The 25,022-nt window shown below is 42.5% G+C and overlaps 1 protein-coding gene across 2 annotated transcripts in view; it reads left to right on the plus strand.

The window, feature by feature from the left end:
• Dpy19l1 (dpy-19 like C-mannosyltransferase 1) overlaps positions 1 to 23,805 on the plus strand; it is a 94,741-nt gene extending 70,936 nt beyond the window's left edge. Inside the window, exons 14-23 of one of the 2 annotated variants that reach the window (XM_085689802.2) lie at positions 3,966 to 4,067; positions 5,908 to 5,979; positions 7,779 to 7,828; positions 11,516 to 11,540; positions 12,820 to 12,939; positions 14,320 to 14,494; positions 15,127 to 15,226; positions 16,206 to 16,331; positions 21,074 to 21,263; positions 22,549 to 23,805. In XM_085689802.2, the coding sequence (XP_085545928.1) occupies positions 3,966 to 4,067; positions 5,908 to 5,979; positions 7,779 to 7,828; positions 11,516 to 11,540; positions 12,820 to 12,939; positions 14,320 to 14,494; positions 15,127 to 15,226; positions 16,206 to 16,331; positions 21,074 to 21,230 (927 nt within the window). In that variant the 3' untranslated portion in view covers positions 21,231 to 21,263; positions 22,549 to 23,805. Of the gene's footprint in view, positions 1 to 3,965; positions 4,068 to 5,907; positions 5,980 to 7,778; positions 7,829 to 11,515; positions 11,541 to 12,819; positions 12,940 to 14,319; positions 14,495 to 15,126; positions 15,227 to 16,205; positions 16,332 to 21,073 lie in introns of both variants that reach the window. The other variant, XM_085689801.2, reaches the window with a different exon arrangement.
• Positions 23,806 to 25,022: the final 1,217 nt, after the last annotated feature.

The raw sequence follows: 25,022 nt of genomic DNA on the forward strand, positions 1-25,022 counted from the left end.
ATGGTGGGTCTAGAGATTGCAATACATATCTTTATTTAAAACAATCTTGAGGTTAAATCGGTAGGGTTCAGAGTCTGATTCCTCTTCCTTTGTGCCATTATTGTCATACATTGGCTATCTGTGTTAGTGCCAAGAGCATGAGTTCTGATCATTAATTTATGCGCTCTTATATCTTAAATGAAGACAAAAAGAACAAAGGGGGTTTATATTGCCTTTGTATTTCGCAGCATTTTCCATCCTTTTTACTGCCCTTTCTGTGCTTGAGGAGACTTGTGTACTCTTAACTTATAGGACTCCATTTTCTAATTTTTCATAAGCCAGGTCTCTTAACAGTGGGTTCTGTCCACTGTCATTTCTATTCCAGTGTTTAGGCTATTTGTTGTGGTTTCTCATTTTGCTGGTTGCAGAATTGTTTGTGGACTGTAGTTTCTTTAAAACTTCTGGCCTCTATTATTTCTAAAAAAAAATAAATCAATATTCTTTTATATATATTGATAAAATCACGTCTTTCCTGCCTTCCATGCCCCTTTGCTTGCTCCCTGAAAGTCTACACTGCCTTCTGTTGTGTCAGCTGTGGGTTTGTAGAATACTTGGGCTCTCTTGTGTGCTTTCCAGTCCTCCAGGAGTGTGAAAATGTCCCCATCCCTTAGATGGTTGTCTCCTCTCTAGGTTCTCACTGTAGCATTTACAGCTAGTCTGCCCGTCCTCTGTTCCTGTCACTGGGATTGGAGCCATACTTTGTCACAGGAAGGCTTTCATCTCTCATTTTCCTGCTGGTACTGATGATAGCACAGGTGTTTGTAATCGGCTCAACATCAAGTTTTTGACATTGGGCCCACCACCCCCATGGAGACCCTGCCATTGACCCAGCAAGCTGGAGAATCCGTGATGGTAGACTGGACAGCCTAGGCAGGAGTGCCACACACTCCCATTTCTTCACAGTTCATTTTTATCAGAAAATACAGCGTGGTAGTTGTTAGGCTAGAAGACTGTGATGTGGTTGTTTGTGACACTTTTGTTGTGTTGTAGTTGTCCTGGGGAATTTCTGACCCTCTCTTCCATGTCTCCAAGTTCCCACATTCCCTGACATTTAACCCTGACCCAGTGTTGGACTTCTGAAGCCAATCTCATTTCCTCAATGTATTATTCTGTAGGTGGATTTTCTCGGTGTCCTCGTACCTGCTCCCAAATAATCACTCAGAGACTTGTTATTAGTTATAAATTCTCGACCATTAGCTTAGGCTTGTTTTTAGCTAGCTCTTATAACATCTCATTTCTATTCTTCTGTGTGCTGCCCCGAGGCTCATTACCTCATGTCCACATTTCCCATCCTGATTGTTCTGTGTCTCCTTCTGTCTCCCGAGACTCTGCCCTTCTTCCTCCCAGCATCCTCTGTCTGGCTGCCCCACCTATATCTCCTGGCCAGCTACCAGCCAGTCAGCCCTTTTATTAAACCAATCAGAAGGTGCCTTGGCAAAGGCACATCTTCACAGTGTCCCAAAATATTATTCCATAATCTTGTTCTTTCTTAATAGTGCTGAGTTTGGTTGGCTAGTATTTTAAGGATATTTACCTCTAATCATGAAAAGTGATAATCATAGTTTTCCTTACTTATCATGATTTTGTCTTCAGGACAGTGGTAACTTCCTGTATTTGTGAAGATGAGTTCAGTCTCCTACTTTGAGAGAGCATTTGAATAGAACTGACATTTCCCCATAAATGTAGGCAGAGAGCGGCACTGACGCCTACAGCACTCGGGAGTTCAGTGTGAGGAGGGTTTCAGTCCTAACCCGACTTCCTTAGAACTTAGCCATCTGGCTAGAGCTTTGAAGGGTGTGCTCAGGGCTGCTTTGCACATTCTTTGTTTGCAACCGAGTGGCACATGCTTTTAGAATTGCACATGTAAGTTTTATATATGTACATATATTGGGAATGGCCTTTTATTGTTAAACAATTAAGTTTTCAACTTTTCTAACTTGACAGGTAACATTGTATGTGTATAGCATGTACAGCGTCATGTGGGGAAGCTTTCATGCATGGTGGAATGCTAGAAAGCAGCCTTTCCTCAGATAACTTCGTAGTTATTGTTTTGCTATTGTTTTGTGGTTGGAGCTCTTCACATCCATTCTCTTCATTTGGCGGTGGAATGCAGAGGGGTCAGCGGTGGCAGTCACCTGACGTGCAGTAGGTCTGCTGGTTATGCTTGCCTAACCGTAGCCAGGTGTCCTCCCACCACCTCCCTCACTTCGTCCTCCCCCACCCCCTTTTTAGCCACTCTTCCTTTGAGAGGAATTTTATAGAGTCCATTTGTAAGATCGAGCACGTAGGAAAACGTGTGACCCTTTTGCTTTTACCGCTCTTATCTTCTGGTAAATTTGTCTTAATTATTCCTGAAAGTAGTGCTTTTTGTATACCTTATAAATTTGCTTTTTGTGACTTTCTGCGTGATCTAAAGGTTATTGAATTTTGGCCTATTTAGTTTCCAGTCAGAAGAATGCCAAAGTCATTCCCAGATATTTTCTAGTTTTACTGCTTTTATGATTAAAAAATATTTATATGAAATTTCAACATGCTGTTATGACATGCTATATATAAATGCTTAATTTTTTACTGTGATTAAAGAAAATGTGTATGTTCTTCCTGTAAAGTTTATTGTTTTTCTTTATGGACTAATTAATTATATTATGCTAATTTATGTTGAATCTTATCTTCTCTTGCTCCTCTGCTGCTGTCAGATTCATGGACACACACGTGAATCTGTGGTAGTCCACATGCAGGGTGTTTTGCTTTGCTCTTCACTCAGCAGCACATAGTATTGTCTTCTCACAGGTTTTCCTGAACCTCTGTGTGGTTTTTGTCTTAAATTTTATATTTTGTTTGTGTGTTTTGGGGAAGTGGCAGGGGTGGGGGGGGATTCTTTCTTTCCACTGTGGTCTAGGACCACACTCTTTCATCAGTTTGCATGGCAAATTCCTTCTCCTGTATCTCCCCAGCCCTTGAACTTAGTTCTGTCATATGCCATGGCTGCTACCCTAGGTTTTTGTTTCAAACTTATGTTGTTTATTTTCTTTTATGCTTTGGTGTGGTTTATCTTTTGTAGACAACATAATATTGTATTTGTTCCCTTAAGTCAGTTTGAGCATCTGCCATTTAATTAGATAATTTAAGCTCTTTGTGTAAATGGCAGTTGCCTTTTGGTAGGAAATTTTTCTTCGTTTTATTTGGGATTTGTTTCCTTGGGCTGTTTCAGGGACCACATAACCACCCCTCTGGCTTCCTAAGTGTATCTGCCTGCCTCTTCTCTCCGCCAGCTTGTGCTTCATCACAGCCCCCCATCCCTTCTGCTCCACTCTCACAAGCTCCTGTGGGCTGAGACCATAGGCAAAATCGCCTCTTCTCCTAGGCTTTGCTGTTTTCGATAATGGTTAACTTGAACGTTTGGTGAACACCTTATGTCCTCAAGGCTTCGTTTCTCGTTTGTAAAGTGGGACTACACACAAGCCCTTGCCGACTGTCTGTCAGAAGGTGCCTTTTATGCCAGCTCCTCCCATGCCTGCTTTACTTCAAACCTGGCTTCCTATGTGGTTGTCAGAAATCTTAAAAGTTCCTAGGCTCATTCCTCCTGGAGGAGAGCAAGGTGGGGCTGGGGAAATTGTTTTTTTTTTTTTTTCCAGGTTTAGCAGCACGAGTAGAAAAACTCAGGGGTAAATGCCTTGGGCATCAAGTGGGCGGTAGTAGACATTGGTAGGACGCTTTGGGAGCTGTCACTTGCTGGCAGAACAGGGGATGCAGCTGTGAGGTTGGAGGAACAGAACAGAACTTTCTTTAACATAAAAGCCCAGATTTGGAACAATGGACTTTTTCATACAGTGAAAACTATTTTTAGATACTGTTAAGATTAAAATGCAATGCATAATTGTGATGTTTGGTTTAATATAATGATTCCTGACTTGATTTCTTTCTAGGCTCATATTGGGAACTTACTAACATCAAAATTCTTTAGTTACAAGGATTTTGATACCTTACTGTATACTTGTGCGGCAGAGTTTGACTTCATGGAAAGGGAGGTAAGCTCTGATTTCCAGTGCTGTTCCCTGGGCTTCACCCCTTTTCTTTTTCATACAGCATGCCTTGCTGTTTCAGGTCCACACTCAGCTTAGAGGAAGAAGTCTAGCAGCTTAATGCAAGCCTTCCCATTTTGTATTTATTTATGACCCTTTTGGAAATATGCATTCAGAATACCCACAGTGCTTGGCTGAGTGAACACAAGCATTTCCAAGCCTCTTTTCAGAGATGGCATCACAAGGTTCGGTCAGGCTCTCAGCTCGCACGCTTCCCCTTACTGTGTGGATATTTGAACAATCTCAATGCATTTAAATATCATTAAGCACAAGTTTTTCATAGCTGACATTTCTCTTTTGAAAATTTGATTCAGATATTTGATGTTTATGGGAAAGCCTAAGAGTGGGTAGTGGTTTGTGGAACAACATCTTGCAGTGGGAATGAATGGTCTTGAACGAACACATCTTATTCGTGTGAAGATAAAATGAGATTTCACATACTAAAGTACTTTGATCTCTTAAGTGAAATATTATTTCAATACTTTTTGAGGTAGTTTGTTTCAACAAGCATGTTTATATTAGCCTCAGAAGTACCATCCATGTTGAATTCCTTTATTGCTGTTTACACGTGATACATTTTCCTCTAAGGCTATATCTGTAGGAATGCACTAAACTGACCATTACTTTATTGACGTATTCATCGCTCCAGTACTCCCACTCTGGTTATTCTATGTCCCGAGTGCCAGGCCAGCAGCCTTCAGTGTAGACTTATCTGTTCTTAGTCAAGTGTATCTTGATGACTCCAACTGCATCTTGGCCTTCATTTATCCTATTTATGCTATTGATTCATAATAGCTGATAAAAACTATACAAATGATAGTGAGAAAAATTAAAGGAAAAATGTCTTCAGATACTGGTTTAGAGGAAATCTAGACTCGTTCATGAAACTGGTAACAAAAATAGAGGTGAAGATGAGCAGAGAACTGATGTGTTGTAGGCGGCCTGAAGACTACAGAGATCATCATGCATACATCTGTAACCCACGAGTGGTCGTTGCCCGTCTAGTGAGATATATTGTGTACTGAGGCATGGCGCCACTCCATTCAGCTTAAACAGAGAGTCAGGCTCTTGTATATATTCCTGTCTCCGTGTGTGTCTGCATTTAGGGACAGTGCTGCCAGGCAGCTGAGTGTCTGTCACTTGAGGGAGTATAACACAGTTCTAAACCGACCTGGAAAGATGCTTAGCATGTGTACTGGAGTAAAGAAGAAGACCTTACCTGTGATTGACTCTCAAAAGTGAAAGAGCAACATCCTGACCGGGCCTCGAGTAGGACACAATTGAGAAGTTCACGGACTGTGTTACTGAATACATTTCTATAAATTTATCTGCTGATGCAATGTACAAATTAGCTTTGTTACCTTTATAGACAGTGGTCATTATTCAGTGTATATTTGTGTGTTAGAAAAAGAAATGCAGTGGCTAAGAATATACATAAAATGTATAAGGTAGCTTCTTCCCTGTAAATAATCACTGTGTGCTTGGGATGAATAGTGAGGTCTTCAGTTAGACAAATAGTATGTGAAGAGAAGTATCTATAGTTGTCTTTCACGCGAGTTTTGCAAACTGTATTTTTAGTGTTTTCAACTCAGCATTGGTGAAATGTGTTTCTATGGAAACGTGCTTTAGTTTCAGTGATGGGAGTCAGTGGATAGGTTGGCCTCTTTCGTTGATGAATGTTTGTATTTCTCTACTTATGCTTCTAGAAATCCACCCATTTCATCATTTGAAAAGAAGTTTTGTTTGACTAAAACATTTCCTTCTAACACATACCCTTCCATTTTAGACTCCGCTGAGATACACGAAGACACTGCTGCTTCCTGTTGTTCTCATCGTGTTTGCTGCGATCGTCAGGAAGGTGCGCGTGCCACAGGGTGCTCTCCTAGTTAAACCTGCTCTTGTTTTTGTGTAGTAGTTACAAACATTTGACTACACAATAATAGGATAGTTTTGTACTGAGGTTTTGAAACATTCTGTATTTTCTTACTGATGGGTGCTTACAGATCTTAAAGATGTTCTGCTAGCCTGAAAGAGACCCAGGAAAGAACAGTTTAGGCTCTGATCATGCATTTTAGAAGTCATGTCTATTATTGACTGGATTTTAATGTTGAGTACTATTTCTAAATATTTAATATTTAACTTTTATATGATATATGAGCAGTTTTCTGTTATTTTTGAATGAGATTTATTATTAATAAAAAAGAGGAATTGGGAAAGTGCAGGGTATTGATGAAGTGGATAACATGTTTAGGCTCCAAGTTTCCTTTAATAATGAAATTCTAAACCCTTGTGTAAACTAGGCCTGAGAAATACCAGTCTTCTATGAAGAAAAGCTGGCGTGAAACTGTTTCTTAAGCAGCTTGTGAAGGCTTTAACTACATGAGACCTAAGAGATGAGATTAGCGTGCAATCAAAGAAGAGATGCCAAAGCCTCTCAATGTATTGATCTCTAGTGATTTGTGCTGACACAGTGTATTTATCTGTGGGATATTCTGTTCTGTGATTACTGTTCACACTGTATTTGTACTGCTCTTCGTACTCCCCCATAGCATATCTGCATGTGTCACTCAGGCAGTTACCCGTGGAGTACCAGACACTGCCTTGGAAGCTGAAGGAAGTTAGTAGCCCCCTTTGTGCCCATTGTCACACTAGACTCTGGCTAGCCCCTCCTGCAGACACCTGCTGGCACTCAGCTTTGGACTCTGCATGTTTCGGCTTCTGTCACTATACTCAGTTTTGTTGTGTGCCAGGTTCTGCACCCCATCTACACTTGGGATGCCCTGTGATTCATATATAATTATCTTCAAAAATGACCAGATACTGACCATCAAGAACCTGTTCAAAGACTGCAGTGACCAGGCATGATAGCTTCCACCTTTAATCTTTGCACCTAGGAGGCAGAGGCAGGTGGATATCTGTGGTTTCTAGATTGTTCTGGTCTGTGTACTGAGTTCTAGGCCAGCTAGATGAGACTAGTAAGATGAGAGTCTGCTCAATAAAACAAAACAAACAAAAAACCCTGCAGCTTTGCTGGCACGATATGATGAAATTATAGTAGGTCAGAGAAATGAAGCCACAGTGTTTAGTTTGACGAGCAAATGATTCGAATAGAAGCTGGGTAATTATTTTCAGATATTTAAAAGCCCACCATTTGGAACTATGACTATGTTCCTTTTGGTACCTTGGAAATATGATCGTTGATAAGATTTTTGACCTGAAATGCTAAGACCAATCAGGAGAGTATTAGAGCCTGGGCAGCAGCCCAGTGGTTCCCTCAAGGGTTTAACTAGGGCGTGTGCTAGCTGCTGTGTCTGAGTTACTTCTACAGTTCTGTGTCTGATTCAGGGAGGCAGTTCCACCACCTCCATGTTGGGGACGGAGCAGGCGCGTCAGGGCCAGCAATGCTTCCCAATGTTTGTCCCCTCAAGGTCATTTCATCCTTCGGAACCTATTGCCCTCATCCTCAATGGGGTATTGTAATTTTCCTAACAAGATGCTTAAAGTGTCACCATCAAAAACTGTGGTAGTACAGATAATGTTGAAATTATTATTTTCTGAGTTGTCTCTTATCTCCATACTTCTTACATTTATATTAAGAGTCTTGATGTCTGTTTTCTTTGTAACAGCTTTTCTAAAGTCTTTAAAATCCATTTTCAGATTATTAGTGATATTTGGGGTGTCATAGCTAAACAACAGACACATCTAAGGTAAATATGCACTTAATTTTCTTACTTCCATTTATTGACTGTTTATTGTAGTATTTACTTGTGTGCTTACATGTTTTACCCTTCATACGTGGGTGTTTTCCATTGGCACCATTCCCCTTCCTCTCTATGTGCACTCGTCAGAGCTCACCCAGAGAAGTCTGACCGTGACACCCACATCCTCTTTCCTAGGGGGACATGACTTTGCCAGTTCAGCAGAGAAAATTGATTATTCTGTATGGAGGCCAATAGAGTCCCATATTTGAGAAATAAACAGGGAAATATAAAACTAGATCCATTCCTCATTTTTTTAAAATCAACTTTCCTACGAAGCAATTTTGAAACATAAGTAACCAAATGTACCTAGAAATTGACAAAGAGAGTGTACTTGTAATTAAAAAGGTGACAGGTCTTTTCAGCAGGATCCAGCACTTATATACTGACAAGGTTGACGTCATCAACCAGAAGTACTTGTTTGATAGACGTTGCTAGAAACATTATGAAAGAGAAAAGACAGTTACAGCAAATATGCATGATATGTTACTCAGGATTCATGACTGCCAAGGACATATAAAGACCTCGAAAAATTAATAGGAAAGTGTTCAGACACACTAAAAAATGAATAGAAGACACAGAAAAGGGAACCAAAAGAAGTGTAAATTTACCTTTTCCCTCTCCACCACATTTATGCCCCTAGGAGCTTCTTGTGCACTTTAACCATGGTAAGTTGTCCCTGACTCTGGGGTTTGCAGGAGTTGAACCCTTTGCCCATAATTGGTTTCCTGCAGTCCCTGCAGCCTGGCTCTTTTCATAGCCAATGGGACAGAATAGTAGTTGAAAGGGTGAGTATTTACATCTGACACCTAGAGGCTCAGAAAGACCTGCAGTCTTGGTGATGGAGACATTTTGAGCAAAATGAAAGTCTTTCTACTTACCAGGTTAGTAATGATTGCTAATGTCCAGTGCTTGCATAGCTGGGAGAAATGAGCTATAGTTGGCTGTGGCAGGAAGCTATACAGTGCACCTGCTCTCCAAGTCAGCAGTTCCCCGAGTACAGCTAGATGCTGTGGAAGTGTTCACATGAGTGGAGACAGTGGTCAAAGGATGCTTAGCGTGGTGTTACATGTTATGGGGAAAGTTAGCACGGTCAAAATATGTATTAGTACAGAATGACAGAATGAAATTATGGTCCAGGTATAAAGTGAAGTGTTTTACCATCTTTATGAGGGTATTCCATCATATATCTTGTTCTTTTTTCAAAAGCCAAACAATATACATATATGACAGCTATGCTGTTAAGCTGTGTGTATGTGTGTGTGTGTGTGTGCGCGCGCGCACGTGCATTTTCTTTTATAACTTGAGTACCCTCCCCTTTCCACCATTCCCTTAGCTCCAGAGCTCTGCTAACACACGGGAGAGTCTTTTGTGTCATTTAGAAATAGTTGGCTATAACTGTGCCTTGCTTGTCCCTGCGTGGATAGGCGGGAAAGGGGAAATGTTTCTAGTATAGAATGTCAAAATGTCTATTCATCTGAGGTAATTTTTTAGAAGCGTTTATAGAAGCCTCAAAGTTAGAACCATAATGTACATCTCTGGAAAAGGAAAGTAAAACTGTTCATAGAAAACTAGAACTGCTTCACGAAGAATAGCTTTACTACAGAGGGAATTGCAGAAAACCTAAGCTTCGTGGGTTTTCAGTTCAGTAGGGTTGAAGCTCTCTTGTAGAAAAGGGAATGGCATGTTGACATTTCATTTTGCATGAGAACAAAAGTCATGCCATTATAAAATAGAGCAGGGCAGAGAAAGAGGTACGTTTTAATTTGAATGTGATCACCATTAAGTGTTCTGTTCAAGTCCCTGAAGATAGAGGAGAGTAGCCGTGGCCCATGGAAAAACTGCCTCAGCCTGGAGGTCATCCTGGGTGCAGGCTTGGCTTCCTTGCCATCTGTGGGGCGACTGTAGCCTGTTAATACTGTGGGGGTGCTCAGGAAATGGAGAGTGAGTTTTTGCTTGGAATGAATGAAGAAGGGACATTCCACCTCTTCACACTTGACCAGTGCATTTGTTGAAATCTTTGCATCCACATCTTTTGAGACTAGATTCCCAAGTGAGGCTGTATTCTGCCTAGGCTGAGGAGGATGATCACTGGTACAGATGTCCATCTGTGTTCAAGCTTTGGGAGCAGCTCTGAGTTCTCTCTGTCAGAAAGTTTCCAGTCCTGTCTTTCCTATCAGCCCCTCCATCCCTCAGCGTCTTGTCTTAGAAACCGTAAGCTTTGGTTCTGCTCGTAGGTCCATATCCTAACAGTATGCAGATCTTGTCATTATATTTAGAATTCTATCCAGACTTTGGTTGTCTCTTCCCACACTTCCCTCCCTATCACGATTGCCTCCCTAGATGACTGCCTACTGAATGCCTCCCTGACTCTGCCTCTAACCCCTCACCTCACATCTCTTAATCTTTGTCTTCTCTCCTCGCCAAGCACCCTGTCTTCACGGCTGGCCCAGCAGAACCTCCCTACGCTGGACTTTTTGATCTGTCTGCTTTTTGCCCACTGGGCCCCTCGGTCTCTCCCACATCAGAGCCCACTCAGATATCACTCAGGGGTGATGAGCCTACGGAGCAGGTGCCTCTCTGGGTGCTCATGTCTGCGTGTTCTCTACAGTTCTGCTCACTGTGAGACAGAGTCTTATCCCCACCCCTTGTTTTCCCTTTGACTTATACGTAAACTGAGAGTATAAGGATTGTTTTGTTTTGTTTTGTCGCCCCTCTATCTCCTGAGTGTTCGGTACTCAAGGAACTTGAATAGGTGGATGGATAGATCCATACCCTGGTCTCTTGTGGGTCTCATTTTAATGGGGAAGGTCAAGTGTGGTGATCTGCAAAATACAAGTGTAAATTCTGTCTCCTCTGAGAAGGGCAATGGGATAGGTATGACCATGGGGTGGGTACTGGTGTAGGATACAAGCTCTCCTGGTGGCTTGAAGGGTCAGTTAGCCTGTGACCAGGTCACTGTGATCAGGAGAGAACAAGGAAGAGGTAGCTGTGTGGGGAGAGAAGTAGGGCCCTGGAGGAGCGCTGCAGATGATGAATTGAGAGCTAGCATTGGGGAGGGACCTCATCCGTTTTAGACTTTGAAGCAAAGGAGTAGGTGGCTGACTGGCCCTTTCTGTAGCTGCTTTTCTTGCTACCGTGGGAATTGATGATGGGCAGGGAAAGATGAGGGTGGGACTTGTCAGTCTCTAAGCACATATCCAGGAAAAAAAAAAAGGAGAACGTTCAAGCAAAGCCAAGATTTGTTGTCTGCCTGAGAAGACTGGACATGCGACTATCATGGCCCTGCCATCTCTGGTGCAGCACTAGCACAAAGAGCTCAGGATTCACCAAAGGATAAAGCAGGTGCATGGGCTGAGTCTGAGGAGAATCCTTCACTTAACGCCTCAAGTGAGCTGCTGTGTACACCATATGATTATTGCCATAGTAAATGTGTACCCAGTTAGACATACATTGTCATTTTCAAATAAACTGTCTTACTTGGCTGTATACTAGTATTGGGATAAAACTTTTAGTTATTTTGATTTACTTATATATGTGTGGGAGGAATATCATAGAAGTTGTTAAAATTTGTAGATAAATACAAATAAAGGGAGTGAGTGCCTCAGTAATGAGTCGGTTTTTTTCCCATTTCAGAAAACACCAATTTGATCACGGAGAGGTAAATATTTAACATTACTAAGACTTATTTTTATATATATTTGGACTTTGTTTTGCAGAGCTAGTATCTAGGTTTATTGGCATTTATCATTAATTTATCTTACTTTTTTTGTGGGAATGTTATAGGCTGATTGGGTACCTCTTTTGCTGAAATGATAGAGACTTTGGTCTGTGAGTAAGCCTTACAGTAATAGCAGTTTCTGGAGCCCAGTGAGGCACAAGCACGAGGTGTCCTTGCTTGGTGGAGTGACACATTTTTTCCACCCAGCTTGTCCTGAAGCTTCAGAGGTGTGGCTGTCTCCTGTTCTCACCTTCCTGAGTTGAGCAGCTTCCACACAGTCCAGGACAGAGTACTGTGGCTGAGTGGCAGTGACCTTCATTCCCCTGACCACTTCCGTGCCTTGGTCTGATGGCAGAAACAAGGTGGATCCAGAAATCCGGCTGTATTAACTGCAGGCTGGACTATGAGCACAGATGCACAAATGCCAGACTCAGTGGCTCGCAATCCAGGTTGTTAAAATGGTGCCACCTGCAAGCACATTTTAACAGTGTCCTATGCCCATAGATTGAGGCAGGTCTCAATTCTCACCAAAGTGCAGAGACTAAATATCAGGAGAGTGCTCAGCCCTTCATGTGGTGTCTGTATGGCCCTTCCCCCTACCAAGCCCAGCTCCCAAGATGGGGGATAGGGATGTAAGATTCAGGGGTCAAGGAGGACTGGACCTGCTTCTGGAGATGATAGGACTGTCACACTCATGACCTCACAGCAGCATGGTCACCTGCACAAAACAGTCTTCAGTCTGCATTCTTGCACGGACTGGTGGGACTTATGAGCCTTCACCCCTAACTGAGGAGCTATTGACAGTTGGTGGCTTTTAAGGGAGAGAGGATCAGTTTTCTTTGAAGATTTAATAGGTCCACAGTGCTCCAGTGGATGGTCTCCAACCCATGAGGGGGTGGAGGAGGGAGGGGGAGGGGAGGATGTGTGTATGTATGGGAAGCATAAATGGACTATGGGTTTTTTGTTGTTGTTGTTGTTTGTTTATTTAAAGGAGAACACAAAGTTAAGGTATGGAGAGTTTGGTTATGTAGATGAAAGGACCTAGGGGAAATATCGAGAATGATTGTGTTCAAAATACTTTCTTTGAAATTCTCAAAGAATTAATAAAGATATCACATAGGAAGAATCATTTAAGAAACCATTTCTGCGTGTCCAGATTAACCGTATGTTCCTAATTTGGCAAGTGGTAGAAATGAGCCCTTGTCTTCCCTCTCTTCAGTTGGTTTACCACGCTCTGCAACTGTTGGCATACACAGCCCTCGGGGTTCTGATCATGAGACTGAAGCTCTTCCTGACTCCACACATGTGTGTCATGGCATCCTTGATCTGCTCCAGACAGGTAACGTGTGGTGATGGTGAGTTCTAGCCCAGCCTTAGCTACTCAGGTCCCCAGAGAGTGCTGGCTGAAGGGCTTCTGTAGCTCCCAACCCCCTTGAGCTCTCTGGTTCTGTCGCAGCTTCCTGACCTAATGGCCAAGCTGCTCATGTCAGCTCTTCTCCCTGTGACACGGTCTTTGGCCAACAAGTGCACATCAGTGTGGCCTGGCTTCATCCGTTCTCACTGCAGCTCAACTCTAGGGAGTTTTTAAATCTTTATATCACAGAATTTCTAAAACTGGATTTCAAGTTATGTTTCAAATTATATTGTTTTATTCAGAATCAAGTTTTAGAATGTTTTTTGTTGTGTATACATTTGTATGGACGTACCTGATTTTGCTCTGAAGTTTAATCATCCTTGACTATTCCGTGTGTAATTCACTATTTGTCATATAATTGTGGGTAGAGATGTTTGTTCCTTGGTGGTGCTGCTGTCCCATCAGTCAGTCAGCAAAGGGGCGGTGCAGAAGCATCAGCTATGTTACCTGCAATGAGCGTTTACTCAGCACCAGCTCAGAAAAATCAAACTGTGTGCCTGCTCCCCAGAAGCTTGAGATGCCCGAGGAAAGGCCAGTGGGCAGCGCAGTTGCTTGAGATGCCCGAGGAAAGGGCAGTGGGCAGCGCAGTTGCTTGAGATGCCCGAGGAAAGGAGCCGTGGGCTGCGCAGTTGCTTATTGTGCATTGCTTTGTGGGCTCCAGGCTCCCATCACCAAGTGTGAACTGTTAGAGAGGGCCCAGCTCCCTCATTGTCCTCCCTTAAGGGTGGGTTGGGACAGGAAAGGAAGTTGGTGGCAGGTCCTCCATCTTGACTCCCATCACACTAATGGGACAGGTAGCAATCTCTGCACCATGTTCCAAACTTAGGACTCTGCACTGGCTTAAGCTTCCTCCTGCTGTGGTGCTGGAGACCAAATGCAGGCTCCTGAGCTGTGTCTCTGGCCTGTCCTAGAACGCACTTATAAACGGGCGCTCATTTTTCTTTGACTGGACCTTGTAAATGAAGCAGGTGACCTGGCTCTTCTGCAGCGTTTCTGAAGCTGTGTCCCTCTTGGGTGGACTTGTTCAGATGCTGAAGCAAGACGATGCAGGGGGTAAAGGTGTTGACGCCAGCACAGTGGCCTGAGCTCAGTCCCAGGAATTCACCTAAGGTGGAAGGAGAGAATTGACTCCATAGAGGTTGTTTTCTAACCTCGGGCCCCTCCCACAGCCATGATCATAGCATTATATTTTAAACAGTCCGTCCGTGGGACCACAGCAGAGGTTGACTTCTTCCTCAGGATGGATTTCTTACTGGAACACACTGCTTTGCACTGCCAGTGACCAGTGTTTCTCTTTAATTTCAGCTCTTTGGGTGGCTCTTTGGCAAAGTTCACCCTGGTACTGTTGTGTTCGCTGTGTTAGCAGCAATGTCGATTCAAGGTTCAGCAAACCTACAAACCCAGTGGAACATTGTAGGGGAGTTCAGCAATTTACCTCAAGAAGAGCTCATAGAATGGATCAGATACAGCACAAAGCCAGGTAAAAAGAACAAGAGCACCCTGTTGCTTTTGATCTCGCTAGGATTCTTTTTCCTCCATAATTTTAGTCACCACAAAATCCTCCCCGGGATTTAAAGGAGCTGTCACTACTGGCTACATGACTTGCAGGGATGCTGTATAACCTTAGTAATTTATTTTGCCGTTTCCAGAAATTTAAATCTATAAAAGTTTTCCAAAGTTATTTAGCATAATTTTGTTATGTTTCCTTCCTTAATATAATTTCAATATTAGCCTTCCCATTCCCTCTTGCTGTTTAATCCATGTGTCCCTATGGAAACTTATTGTCCCATTATGAAGTGATTGACTCTTAAAGTGTCTTTCAAACTTTTCAGTCAGTTGGATACTGTTATCCAATGTACTAGAAAAGGAAAGGGAAAGAAAGGGAAGGTGCTGAGCGCACCTCAGTGCTGATAACGTGTTCCCCAAGCCTGGCTGCAGATCTGTACTCTGTCAGCCTCCTGGTTTCATTCTGCTGCTGGTGTTGAATCTTTAACATATGAACCTCCCTGGGCCCCAGCCAGCTGTATTATGTGCAAAATATTTTTGCTACCCTGATGGAAACCCCTGCTGGTGCTGCCCAGTGTGATGCTGAGACCATGCCATTGCTTCCAGATGCAGTGTTTGCAGGCGCCATGCCCACCATGGCAAGTGTGAAACTCTCTGCTCTCCGGCCTGTGGTGAACCACCCACATTATGAAGATGCAGGTCTGAGGTTAGTGCACAGGTGCATGGGGAAAGGGCTTCATCCAGATAGTGAGTGAGGAACCCACCAAAGCGGAGTGCTTCACAGCAGACGGGGTCAACAGGGTCATTTCAGAGTTGTTCATGGGGAGGGAAGAAGATGCTGAAATCAGACAGCTGGGCTAAAGCCCTTGAGGCCCCAGTAAAGCTGTTGTCTTTGTGCTGTTTCCTATTCAGCAGAAAGAAAAGCAATCTGAGCAGTTGTCCAAGAAAGCCAGGCCCCCTCATGCCATCCTCCGCTTTGTCTGACACTCCGGTGTGAGGCTTTTAGTGACGCTGACTCCGTACAGGCTTTTCTCTTGAAATCTGAGGAGTCCGCTGGAGGAGTCATTCGGTGGGGTTTCTGCTCTGCTGTCATGAAGCTGTTTGCTGTGATGAGTTTAGATATTTTTTGATGGCATAAGGCTTGTTTTTCCCATAAATGATGCCTTGTATCCTCCTAGAAGAGGTGAAGATTTAATGTCAATATACTTTATAGAGGAGATAAAGTATTCATTTTCCAAATAATCAGATGGATGCTATTAGTGCAGTGTTTTGTGTAATGATGGGATATACATTTTATAAATAAAACGCTTTTCATTCAAAAATCAATTTCAGTGAACTAATTTCCAAAGCAACTTCACAGAGTGAGAGTTTCTTAAATGTAGAAGTCAAGTGGGATTTGTGGGCTGAGCTCTTGCCCCTCTCCAGCAGTACTGGCGTGTTGGCTCTCAGCCCTGTCTGCTGACAATTGGAAACAGGTGAATCACAAGGAGACTGAGTTGGAAATGTGACTTGCATTAGAGACTATGTCTGCCTTCCAGTTGTAATCTCACCCTGGCTTCTCCAAGGTGCTGGCTCCCTCCTGCTCTGGAGTGCGCTTGTTCCCACCCCTTTCTTGCTTCCCGATAATGTTGATTGTATCCTTTTAATCTTGAAAAAAATTTTGCCTACTTATTTTTTTCTTGAAGAGCCAGAACAAAAATTGTGTATTCGATGTATAGCCGAAAAGCAGCTGAGGATGTGAAGAAGGAGTTGATGAAATTAAAAGTGAATTACTACATTCTAGAAGAGTCATGGTGTACAAGAAGATCCAAGTGAGTATTTCATACAATTAATAGCTTATAATCAAAAGAGTGAAAAGTTAGTGTAGGCTCATAGTAAGAGTTCTGTTAGTAGTGCGTGGTATAATACATGTCAAATAAAACATTTCAAAAAGTATGAGTCAAAATCCTATACATAATTATTTTAATTAGACCTTTTTACTCATTTTACAAATATACTTTTAAAAAGTGATATGCATGTGTATGTTGCCTTAAACTAAAAATACCCATTTTTAAATAGGTAATTGTAGATGAGTTTTTATAAACTTACATTTTCAAAGAACACTACCCTTGATTCTAACTAGAATAAAGTTAAAGTACTTCTATTGAAGAGGACGTATGCCGGCTCTCACTGGTGTTTTTTCTTTTGATAACAGACGTTACTCTGTTGTTCATCGTGGCCCAGAACTGTCCTTAACTGATGTTTCTAATTTTGCCTTCTGGGGATGCAGGGTTAATGGACACACCCCTGTGTCCTGCATTACAAATGCCCTTGGAAGATGGTACTGGTCACTGGGGGACTTGCAAATAAAAGCATAGGTGCTACAGAGGCGGATGGGGCTCATAAGCCAGCTCTGCCCCTTCACTTTTCTCTAGGATGCTGATCTCTGGAAAACCAGAGTAGGATTTGAACTCTTCGTTGTCATGTTCTCCTCTGCCCCGAGGGTGGTAACAGTTCAGCTTTGATGTGTGCGTGAGCTTAAGGGGGAAACCAAAATCCCAGCCTTATTGTTCTAGGTCCGTGGTTCTCAACTTAGCTAATGCTGCTACCTTTTAGTAGAGTTCCTCTTGTTGTGATGACCCATCCGTAAAATTATTTCGTTGTTACTTCGTGGGTATAATTTTACTACTATTAAGAAATATAATATAAATATCTGTGTTTTCTGATGGTCTTAGGTGACCCTGTGAAGTAGTCATTCAATAGCCCCCATAGGGTTATGACACTCATAGGTTGAGAAGCGCTGTTCTAGGTGTTCAGCTCTGTAGCATCCGTTTTTTTTTTGTTTTGTTTTGTTTTTATATTTTATTTATTTTTTTAAAAGAGAACAAACTATCTCTTTTCATTTTACATACCAATCCCAGTTCCCATTCCCTCCCCTCCTCCCATTTCCTCTACCCCACCCCCGCCCACTCCTCAGAGAGGGTAAGGCAGATTGCTTTGGGGAAGGTCCAAGGCCCTCCCTACTGTATTTAGGCTGTGCAAGGTATTCATCCAAAGAGAATAAGTTCCCAAAAATCCAGTACAAGCAGTGCGCATAAATTCTGGTGCCACTGCCAGTGGCCCTGTACTCTGCCCCAGCCGTTACAGATGTCAGCCACATTCAGGGAAACTAGTTTGGACCTATACTGTTTCTTTCTTAGTCTGGCTGAAGTTGGTGAGCTCCTATTAGCTCAGGTAGACTGTCTCAGTGGGTGTGCCCATCATGGTCTTGACCTCTTTGCTCATATTCTGTCCTCCTGCTCTTCATCTGGACTTTGGGGGCTCAGTCCCCAGTGCTCCGATGCAGGTCTCTGCCTCTGTTTACACCAGTTGCTGGATGAAGGTTCTATGGTGATTTTTAAGATATTCATCAGTCTGACTGAAGGGCAAGGCCAGTTCAGGAACCCTCTCCTCTATTTCTTAGGCTCTTAGCTGGGGTCATCTTTGTGGATTCCTGGGAATTTCTTTAGTGCCAGATTTCTTGCCAGCCCCATAATGGCTCCCTCAATCAAAATATCTCTTTCCTTGCTCTCATCTCTGTCCTTCCTCCATCTCAAATATCCTGTTCCCTCGGGTTTTTCTCTCCCTCCCCTTCTCCCCTTATTTTCCCTTTCTGCCCTCCTTCTCCTCCCCCACCCCCCACCCCATGATCCCAATTTTCTCAGGCGATCTTGTCTATTTCCCCTTTTCAGATATGTTTTTCTTAGGGTTCACTTTGTTACTTAGCTTCTCTAGGATCATGAACTATAGGCTCAATAGCCTTTACTTTACAGCTAGTATCCACTTATGAATGAGTACATTCTATGTTCATCTTTCTGGTTCTGAGTTACCTCACTCATGATTTTTTTTTCTAGTTCCATCCATCTGCATGCAGATTTCAAGATGTCATTTTTTTTTCACCTCTAAGTAGTACTCTAATGTGTAAATGTGCTATTTTCTTTATCCATTCTTCGGTTGAGGGGCATCTAGGTTGTTTCTATATTCTGGCTATTACAAATAATGCTTGTAGCATTCATTATTAATGAAGCTATTACAGAAAGATGCACAGGGACCTCTATGTGAGGGCTGTCACTGGTAGGTTCTTTGACAGTTAGTCTGATGGTAGCAAAGTAAAAAATTATTATGTATTGTACATAGTGAATATTTCAATTACAAAAGGGAGCTAGGCAAGTATGGTGCTGGGCAGCAAAGTGTGCACCCATGAGACAGTCCTTCCCTAATGCATAGGCACAACAAGCAGCTGTGAAGAGGTGCAAGTGGCTCTCTGTCTATTGAGATCTAGTAACTAGCCAGATTGTACTGTTGTGGGTCCCGTAATGTTCCGAATTTCCCCGAAAGCAACCCAGAACTGCCCTGTCTATATCGTATGTGAGTGGGAACATGGATCAAAGCTCCAGCAGCATAGTTAGATGGTGATGTTGTAAACAGTGCTCTGAGAAGTGATATTCGAGGCTGTGTATGCACCTGCCAGGTGGTGAATGTTTGACTGGAAAGTCACAGAGGATAAGAATGAAGAGAGCTTAGATTTCCTAGAAGTGTTCTCTTCCTGTTAGAGAAAAGAAGGGAAGGAAGGAGGGAGGGAAGAAAGAGTGGGAGGGATAGAGGGGAGGGGTAGAGGGAGGGAGGGAGGAAATGAAGGGTGGGAGAGGTAGAGGGAGGGAGGGAGGAAGGAAGAAAAAGACTTTGACAAACAAAATACCCATGGTCAACTTTCTATAATTTTGTTTTTTCTCTTTTTCTTTTTTATTGTTTATACTGGGAAGTGAATGCAGGGCCTCACACAAGCTATTTAGGCAGCACTTTTTCCATTTTCTTGTTTTGAGATATCATCTCAGTAAGTTGCTCAGGCTAGCCTTGAACTTGAGATGTTCCTGCTTCATCCCAGAGGTAGACTGGATTATAGGCTTGTGCCACCAGCACTAGCTTTTTTTTTTTTTCTTAAGACCTTTGAAAGCAAGTAAAAATAGAAGAACTTCATGAGAATATAGCAATTGTGTCCATAATCTGATTTTGATTTAAAATGTTGAAATTATTTGGATGACTTAATGTAGGAAAATATAACTTGATAATCTTATTTATCCCAGGTTTTGTTTTTGTTTTTGTGACAGGATCTGTCTGTGTAGCCCTGGCTGTACTGGAGCTCAGTATTAGACCTATGCTGACCTAGAACTCATAGAGATCTGCTTGTCTCTGCCTCCCAAGTACTAGGACTAAAGGTGTGCACCACCAAGCCCAGCTCCTTGTGTTGTTCTGTGTACACTGTGTTACTGGCTGGGCGTGGTAGCACACAGGTAGTCCCAGTGTTCCTGTACCCAAAGCCTTGGACTCTGAGGTCAGAGGGTTGCATGTGTAAGGCCACACGATAATACCCTGATTTTGAGGGGGTTAAGAAGTACATTGTATTTGAGATTTAATTATTCATTTATCTAAGATGTAAGCTTACCACTGTAGGTCTCAGGAAGTCCATGCATCCAGAATGAGTTCAAACTGGACTATAGGAGAATTTTAGTAGTCTAAAAAGCCGGCGTTCCTCAGGAACTTGTGACACTGGTTCCCATCTGCCAAGAGGAGTCATTTCCCTCAGGTCTGTCAGAAGGGACCCATGGCTGTGTTGTCATGCACACACGGTTGGATGTCAAGGCCCATGCTGGGCGTGCAGGCTCCCGCACTGTCTGCTCCCCTGCTGTACGTGTCAGAGACCACACTAGCACCCTGGCCCTCCTCCCTTAGCTTCTCTTCTTTACGCTCTGTCGGGCTCTGCCGCTGTTCTAGACTTTCTCATGCTGTTCTTGTCCCTCTCACAGATATCCCTGGCCAAGCCCAGTGCTTTTCTCTCTCCAGATATTTTTTCTCTTTCACCTACAGTTAAAGCCATGGAGTGGGTGATTGGGAGTTTCTTTGATCGCCCCTCTCATACAATCACAGTAAGCCTTTCTTTTAAACTGATTTATTTTAGAGTATACTGACTACACCTTCCCTGTGAACTCAGCAAATTTTATCATCTTTAAAACTATTATTTTTGTGCACTGTACCTGGTATTGTAGATACTTAACTACCCTCAATCTGCACATTCTGCATGGCAAACCAGAACCATGGACATCTTCCTCCTTACACACATGGGAACCAACTGCAAACGAATGTATGACATCTTCCCCTTACACATGTGGGAACCAACTGCAAACCAGTACCATGGGCATCTTCCTCTTTACACATGTGGGAACCAACTGAGGGAAAGTAACCATGACAACACACTCTTGACAAGTAGCAGAGGTAGAGCTTCCAGGGCTCTGAGCTGTCTTAGCTAGTTCTTGAGCGCATGTATTCTGGAGTTCTACCCTTATGCACCTGTTGCTGTGTTTTCCTTGTCCTAAAGGGTGGCTATGGCAGCTTACAAAAATAGATAACTATTACAAGATTTTAAAAAATATAATGTAAGTATGAGAGCTGGACTGAGACGAGGCACATAGGCAGTGTTCTGTGCTGTCTGTGGTTGGATAACGTGTGTTGCTTGTAACATGTGCATTTATTCTTCTAGGCCTGGGTGCAGCATGCCTGAAATCTGGGATGTGGAGGATCCAGCCAATGCTGGGAAGACACCCCTGTGTAACATCCTGGGGAAGGATTCCAAGCCTCACTTCACCACAGTGTTCCAGAACAGCGTTTACAAAGTCCTAGAAGTTATCAAAGAATGACTGCGACATGCGCCGGCTACAGAGATCGCATCAGTAATGGCTTTACTGCTTTGCCACTAAGTCGTGTATCATTTTAACTCAGATTACAAAACCTTTACAAGTCTTTTAAAGTAACTGTTTTCAAATGGAAAACATTTTATTTGGTCAATTTGTCATTCTGATTGTAAAATGACTTACACCAGATCAATTAGTTACTGTTTCAGTGCACCTGTTAAAATTTGCTATGCAAATGAGTATATGCTTGTACTTCATTTAAATATTTGTGTTACAGTGAACAAAGCCATCTGTGTAGAAATGTGTCATGGGTCATGACAAAGATGATCTGAAAATGTAGTTCCTTCTGAACTGGGAGGGCCTGCTTTTCCGTGCAGGGCTGTCACAGCCTCGCTTCTTACCTCCTTGTCTTACCTTTGGACACTTGGGTGATTCTGTACCCCAGTCTTGTCAACCCATCTCAGCTCTTAGTCCGGGTGTCAGTGGCCTGTGGATCACCTGTTCCTCTCACTTCTGGGTGCTCTTTTTGTTCCATATGGCACTTGTGAATCAAGTGTTTCCTGCCCATTGTTGCCCAGACTCCTGGGTATGATGGGAGGAATAGCTCCTTTAGTTCCCAGACACGTGGCATCTGCCTCTTCCCACATCGGCTTTTGCTTTCAAATAAATGCTATCTTGTCTTTAGGTTGATTAGCAAGTGCTTATTCTTGGTTAAAAAATTAGTAAATGTGTATTTTTCTCATTTTTAGTATTAATCAGATATTATATTTTAATATCTTTAATTCACTTAAAATTTTTTCATGATTAATTGCAGTTGTAAGAAAGGCTATTTTGGACAACTCCAAATATGATGCTTCTAGAGCCTAATATATATAGAGACATAGCTATGGTAGACTATAGTATATGGTAGTTTTTCTTTTGCTATTAAGATAAAACAAAACATAACTAACTTTTCTGTCAAAATGTAAATGAATAATGATAAATGAAGAGTTTTTCTATTTTGCTTTCAAAATTGCCTGCCTTTGATAAGACAAAGCCTTAAGCCTTATAATTTGCCTAAAATAAAAGATTCAGTTTGAGAAATGAGTATGTTCAGTCTTCCCCATTTTTCTTCCTTTCTTTTTTTTTTTTGAAAAATTTCCAAACATGCTTTGAATTTTTACACAGATTTTGTTTCTTAGAAGTTAATTTGTGTGAAATGAGATTCTTCAAAACCATGGATCTTCACTGTTGTAAGAAATGGTTTTCAGGTTTTAAATTCTAAGCAAATTGTGACCATGGCTGACTACACATTTAATTACAGTCTTCTCTTTATTAACCACAGGCTGATTAACCTCAGTGTGGATTGTCCTTGAGACCTGAGTCCTCAGGGATGGTTTCCGGTGTCCACTCCTGGCAGCCGCAGAAGAGCTGTTCTCTTCCTGCCTTCTTACCAGAGGCCAAGGACAAGATTGTCTGGGGGAAGCACTAGCTTGCTCCTGTTGGTCACCTGCAAAGACAGCACGTGAGACTGAGGAGTGTGGCCTCAGTGTCCCCAGAGCCACCTCGCCTCCCAGGTTGTCCCGCCCTGGAGCTGCCCAGGGACTGTCATTCCTAGTGTTGCACACTGTGACTCTGCTTCCTCATGTGGCGCTCAGTTTTTTATTTCATAAGCTTTTACCAACTCAGAAAATAGGGAGGCAGCTGGAGATAGGTGGGTTAGGAGTGTTTCCTTGATGGTGCAGGATTGCGAGGAAGTGGAAAGAGGGCTCCTGAGGTTGGGGAGAAAGAGTAGGCGTGGGTGTGAGGGCGGCATGCACAACCTGCTTGTCTGTACTCCTTCTGCACCCTGATGTGACTGGTGTGTATATACAGCAGTTAGGATTTTTTTAAAATCACCTTTTTGAAGTTCTTTTTTATCCTTACCCTCTAACAAGTCCCTTCATAATAAGTTCATGTGTAATGATTGGAAATTCTGTACAGAGAAACAAAACATTAAAATACTATTAGAACCAGCTCACATGCTGGGAAACATTAAAAGCAGTCTAAATTAGTTTTCTGCAGAAGCCTTTTGTAACAGTATTTCTTAATGTAACTCCACCAGCAAGCTCTGCTTGTATTTTAGGCAAGTCAGCTTGGAACAGAGGCCTTGGGGGTCCACTGCATATTTAGCCTCCAGCACTTCCAGTAGCAGCCGGTGCTCTGCGACTTAAGCACTTTTATGGCGACATGGAACAGTAATAGATTCTGTGTAGCTGACAATGCAGCATTAAAGCTCAGTATTTTGCATATTTTTAGCATTTACAAATATTTTTGCTTTAGTGTGAGGAAAGTAAGGAAAGACAGGAGGCAATTGAAATAGTTATTATTGTGACATTTTTTAAAAAGCTGGGTAATACTTCCATAAAAAGATAAGCCTCTAAAATGCCTGACAGAAAATGTGTGCTGTTAAAGTAGGCCAATAGCATTAAGGAGAAAATCAAAGGATGTGTCCGAAATGAAGTGATGACTGCATAGGAGTATTGTATTTTTATGAATTTTATGCCCCTTGTTTACATGTATTATATATGTTAAATAAAAAATACATGAAAAATGTGCAAAATGCTTTCTTTGCCTGCTGCTTTCCTTTGCACCCCGACTGTGACCATGCACATTTTCATTTCAGATGGCCCTGGACTGCTCTCCATCATCTCGTAGACCTCGCTGAAAGGGGAAGGAAAGTCACCAAGGGGCCCATTGCTGATGCTGGGTGCTAGAATCATCCATAATTTTATCATGAATGTGGTCAAAGCAACATATGTTCCATTGTCTTTTTCAGCAAGGGACATACGTGTTGGTATAATTACAGAGTTGTTGATAGCTTTTCCCACACATTACACCACAGATAGTTTGGTATAAAAGTTCCTCAAATTATAGTCCATATATTTGTGCATTGTTGTTTATCCTACTTGGAGGGAAGGCAGTTTAGTTGTGTTCACTCATATAGAGCTGACTTCCTAACACAGTTGTTCTTTGATTCTGACATCTTGTGGAGAGTGATGTTCTCGTATGATAATTTTCAAGCTAGAAGTGACTCTTCCACAGAAGTTTTTCACTTGGTTGGTCTAAGATGGGGACCCCAGGATTTGCATTTTATTAGCATATAGTAGTTATATATGATGGCTTTCATTGTGACATTTTCGTACATGAATATGTTAGGGTCACTTTCACCCCTCCGTTGCCTTCCGTTGCCCCCTCCCGTGCTCACTTCTTATTCCCAAAGTATCCTTTTCTACTTTTGTGTCTTTTATGTGTGTGTGACCCAGTGTATTTATATAGGGTTGTTTATAGGTTCAGAAGAGCAGGGGCAGTTTACCAGAGGCTAAAGACGGAAAAAACAGTTCTTGTCAGACTATTAACTGCCTGAAGATCTTCAGGGATGAGTGTGACCTCATGAGCCCCTTCCCCTGGCAAATGTCCATTACCTAGAAGCAATCGGAGAGGTGGGCCCTCTCGACTCTCTGACAAATGATGGCCCCAGTCTTACCTGGGTTTTAACAGTGATCACATGCCAAGAGTTGAAGAGAGCAATGCTCTTGCTAAGCCCAGAAGACTCTTCCACATTGTACCCGCCCTCTGTCACTTACATTCTTTGTTCCCCTTCCTGTTTCACATGTTACTGAACCTGGAAGTGGGGGGACATAGATGTCATGTTCATGGCTTAGCATTCATTGGTCATTTATTCTTAGCACCTACCAGTTCTGAATGTCTGTAGGAACTGCAAACCAGTGCAAAAGGAAACTTTGCTGACCACTGCATTACGCTCTGGGCATAATCATA

The sequence above is a fragment of the Myodes glareolus genome, chromosome 4, assembly GCF_982192425.1.
Source record: "Myodes glareolus chromosome 4, mMyoGla1.1, whole genome shotgun sequence".
Lineage (NCBI taxonomy): Eukaryota > Metazoa > Chordata > Mammalia > Rodentia > Cricetidae > Myodes > Myodes glareolus.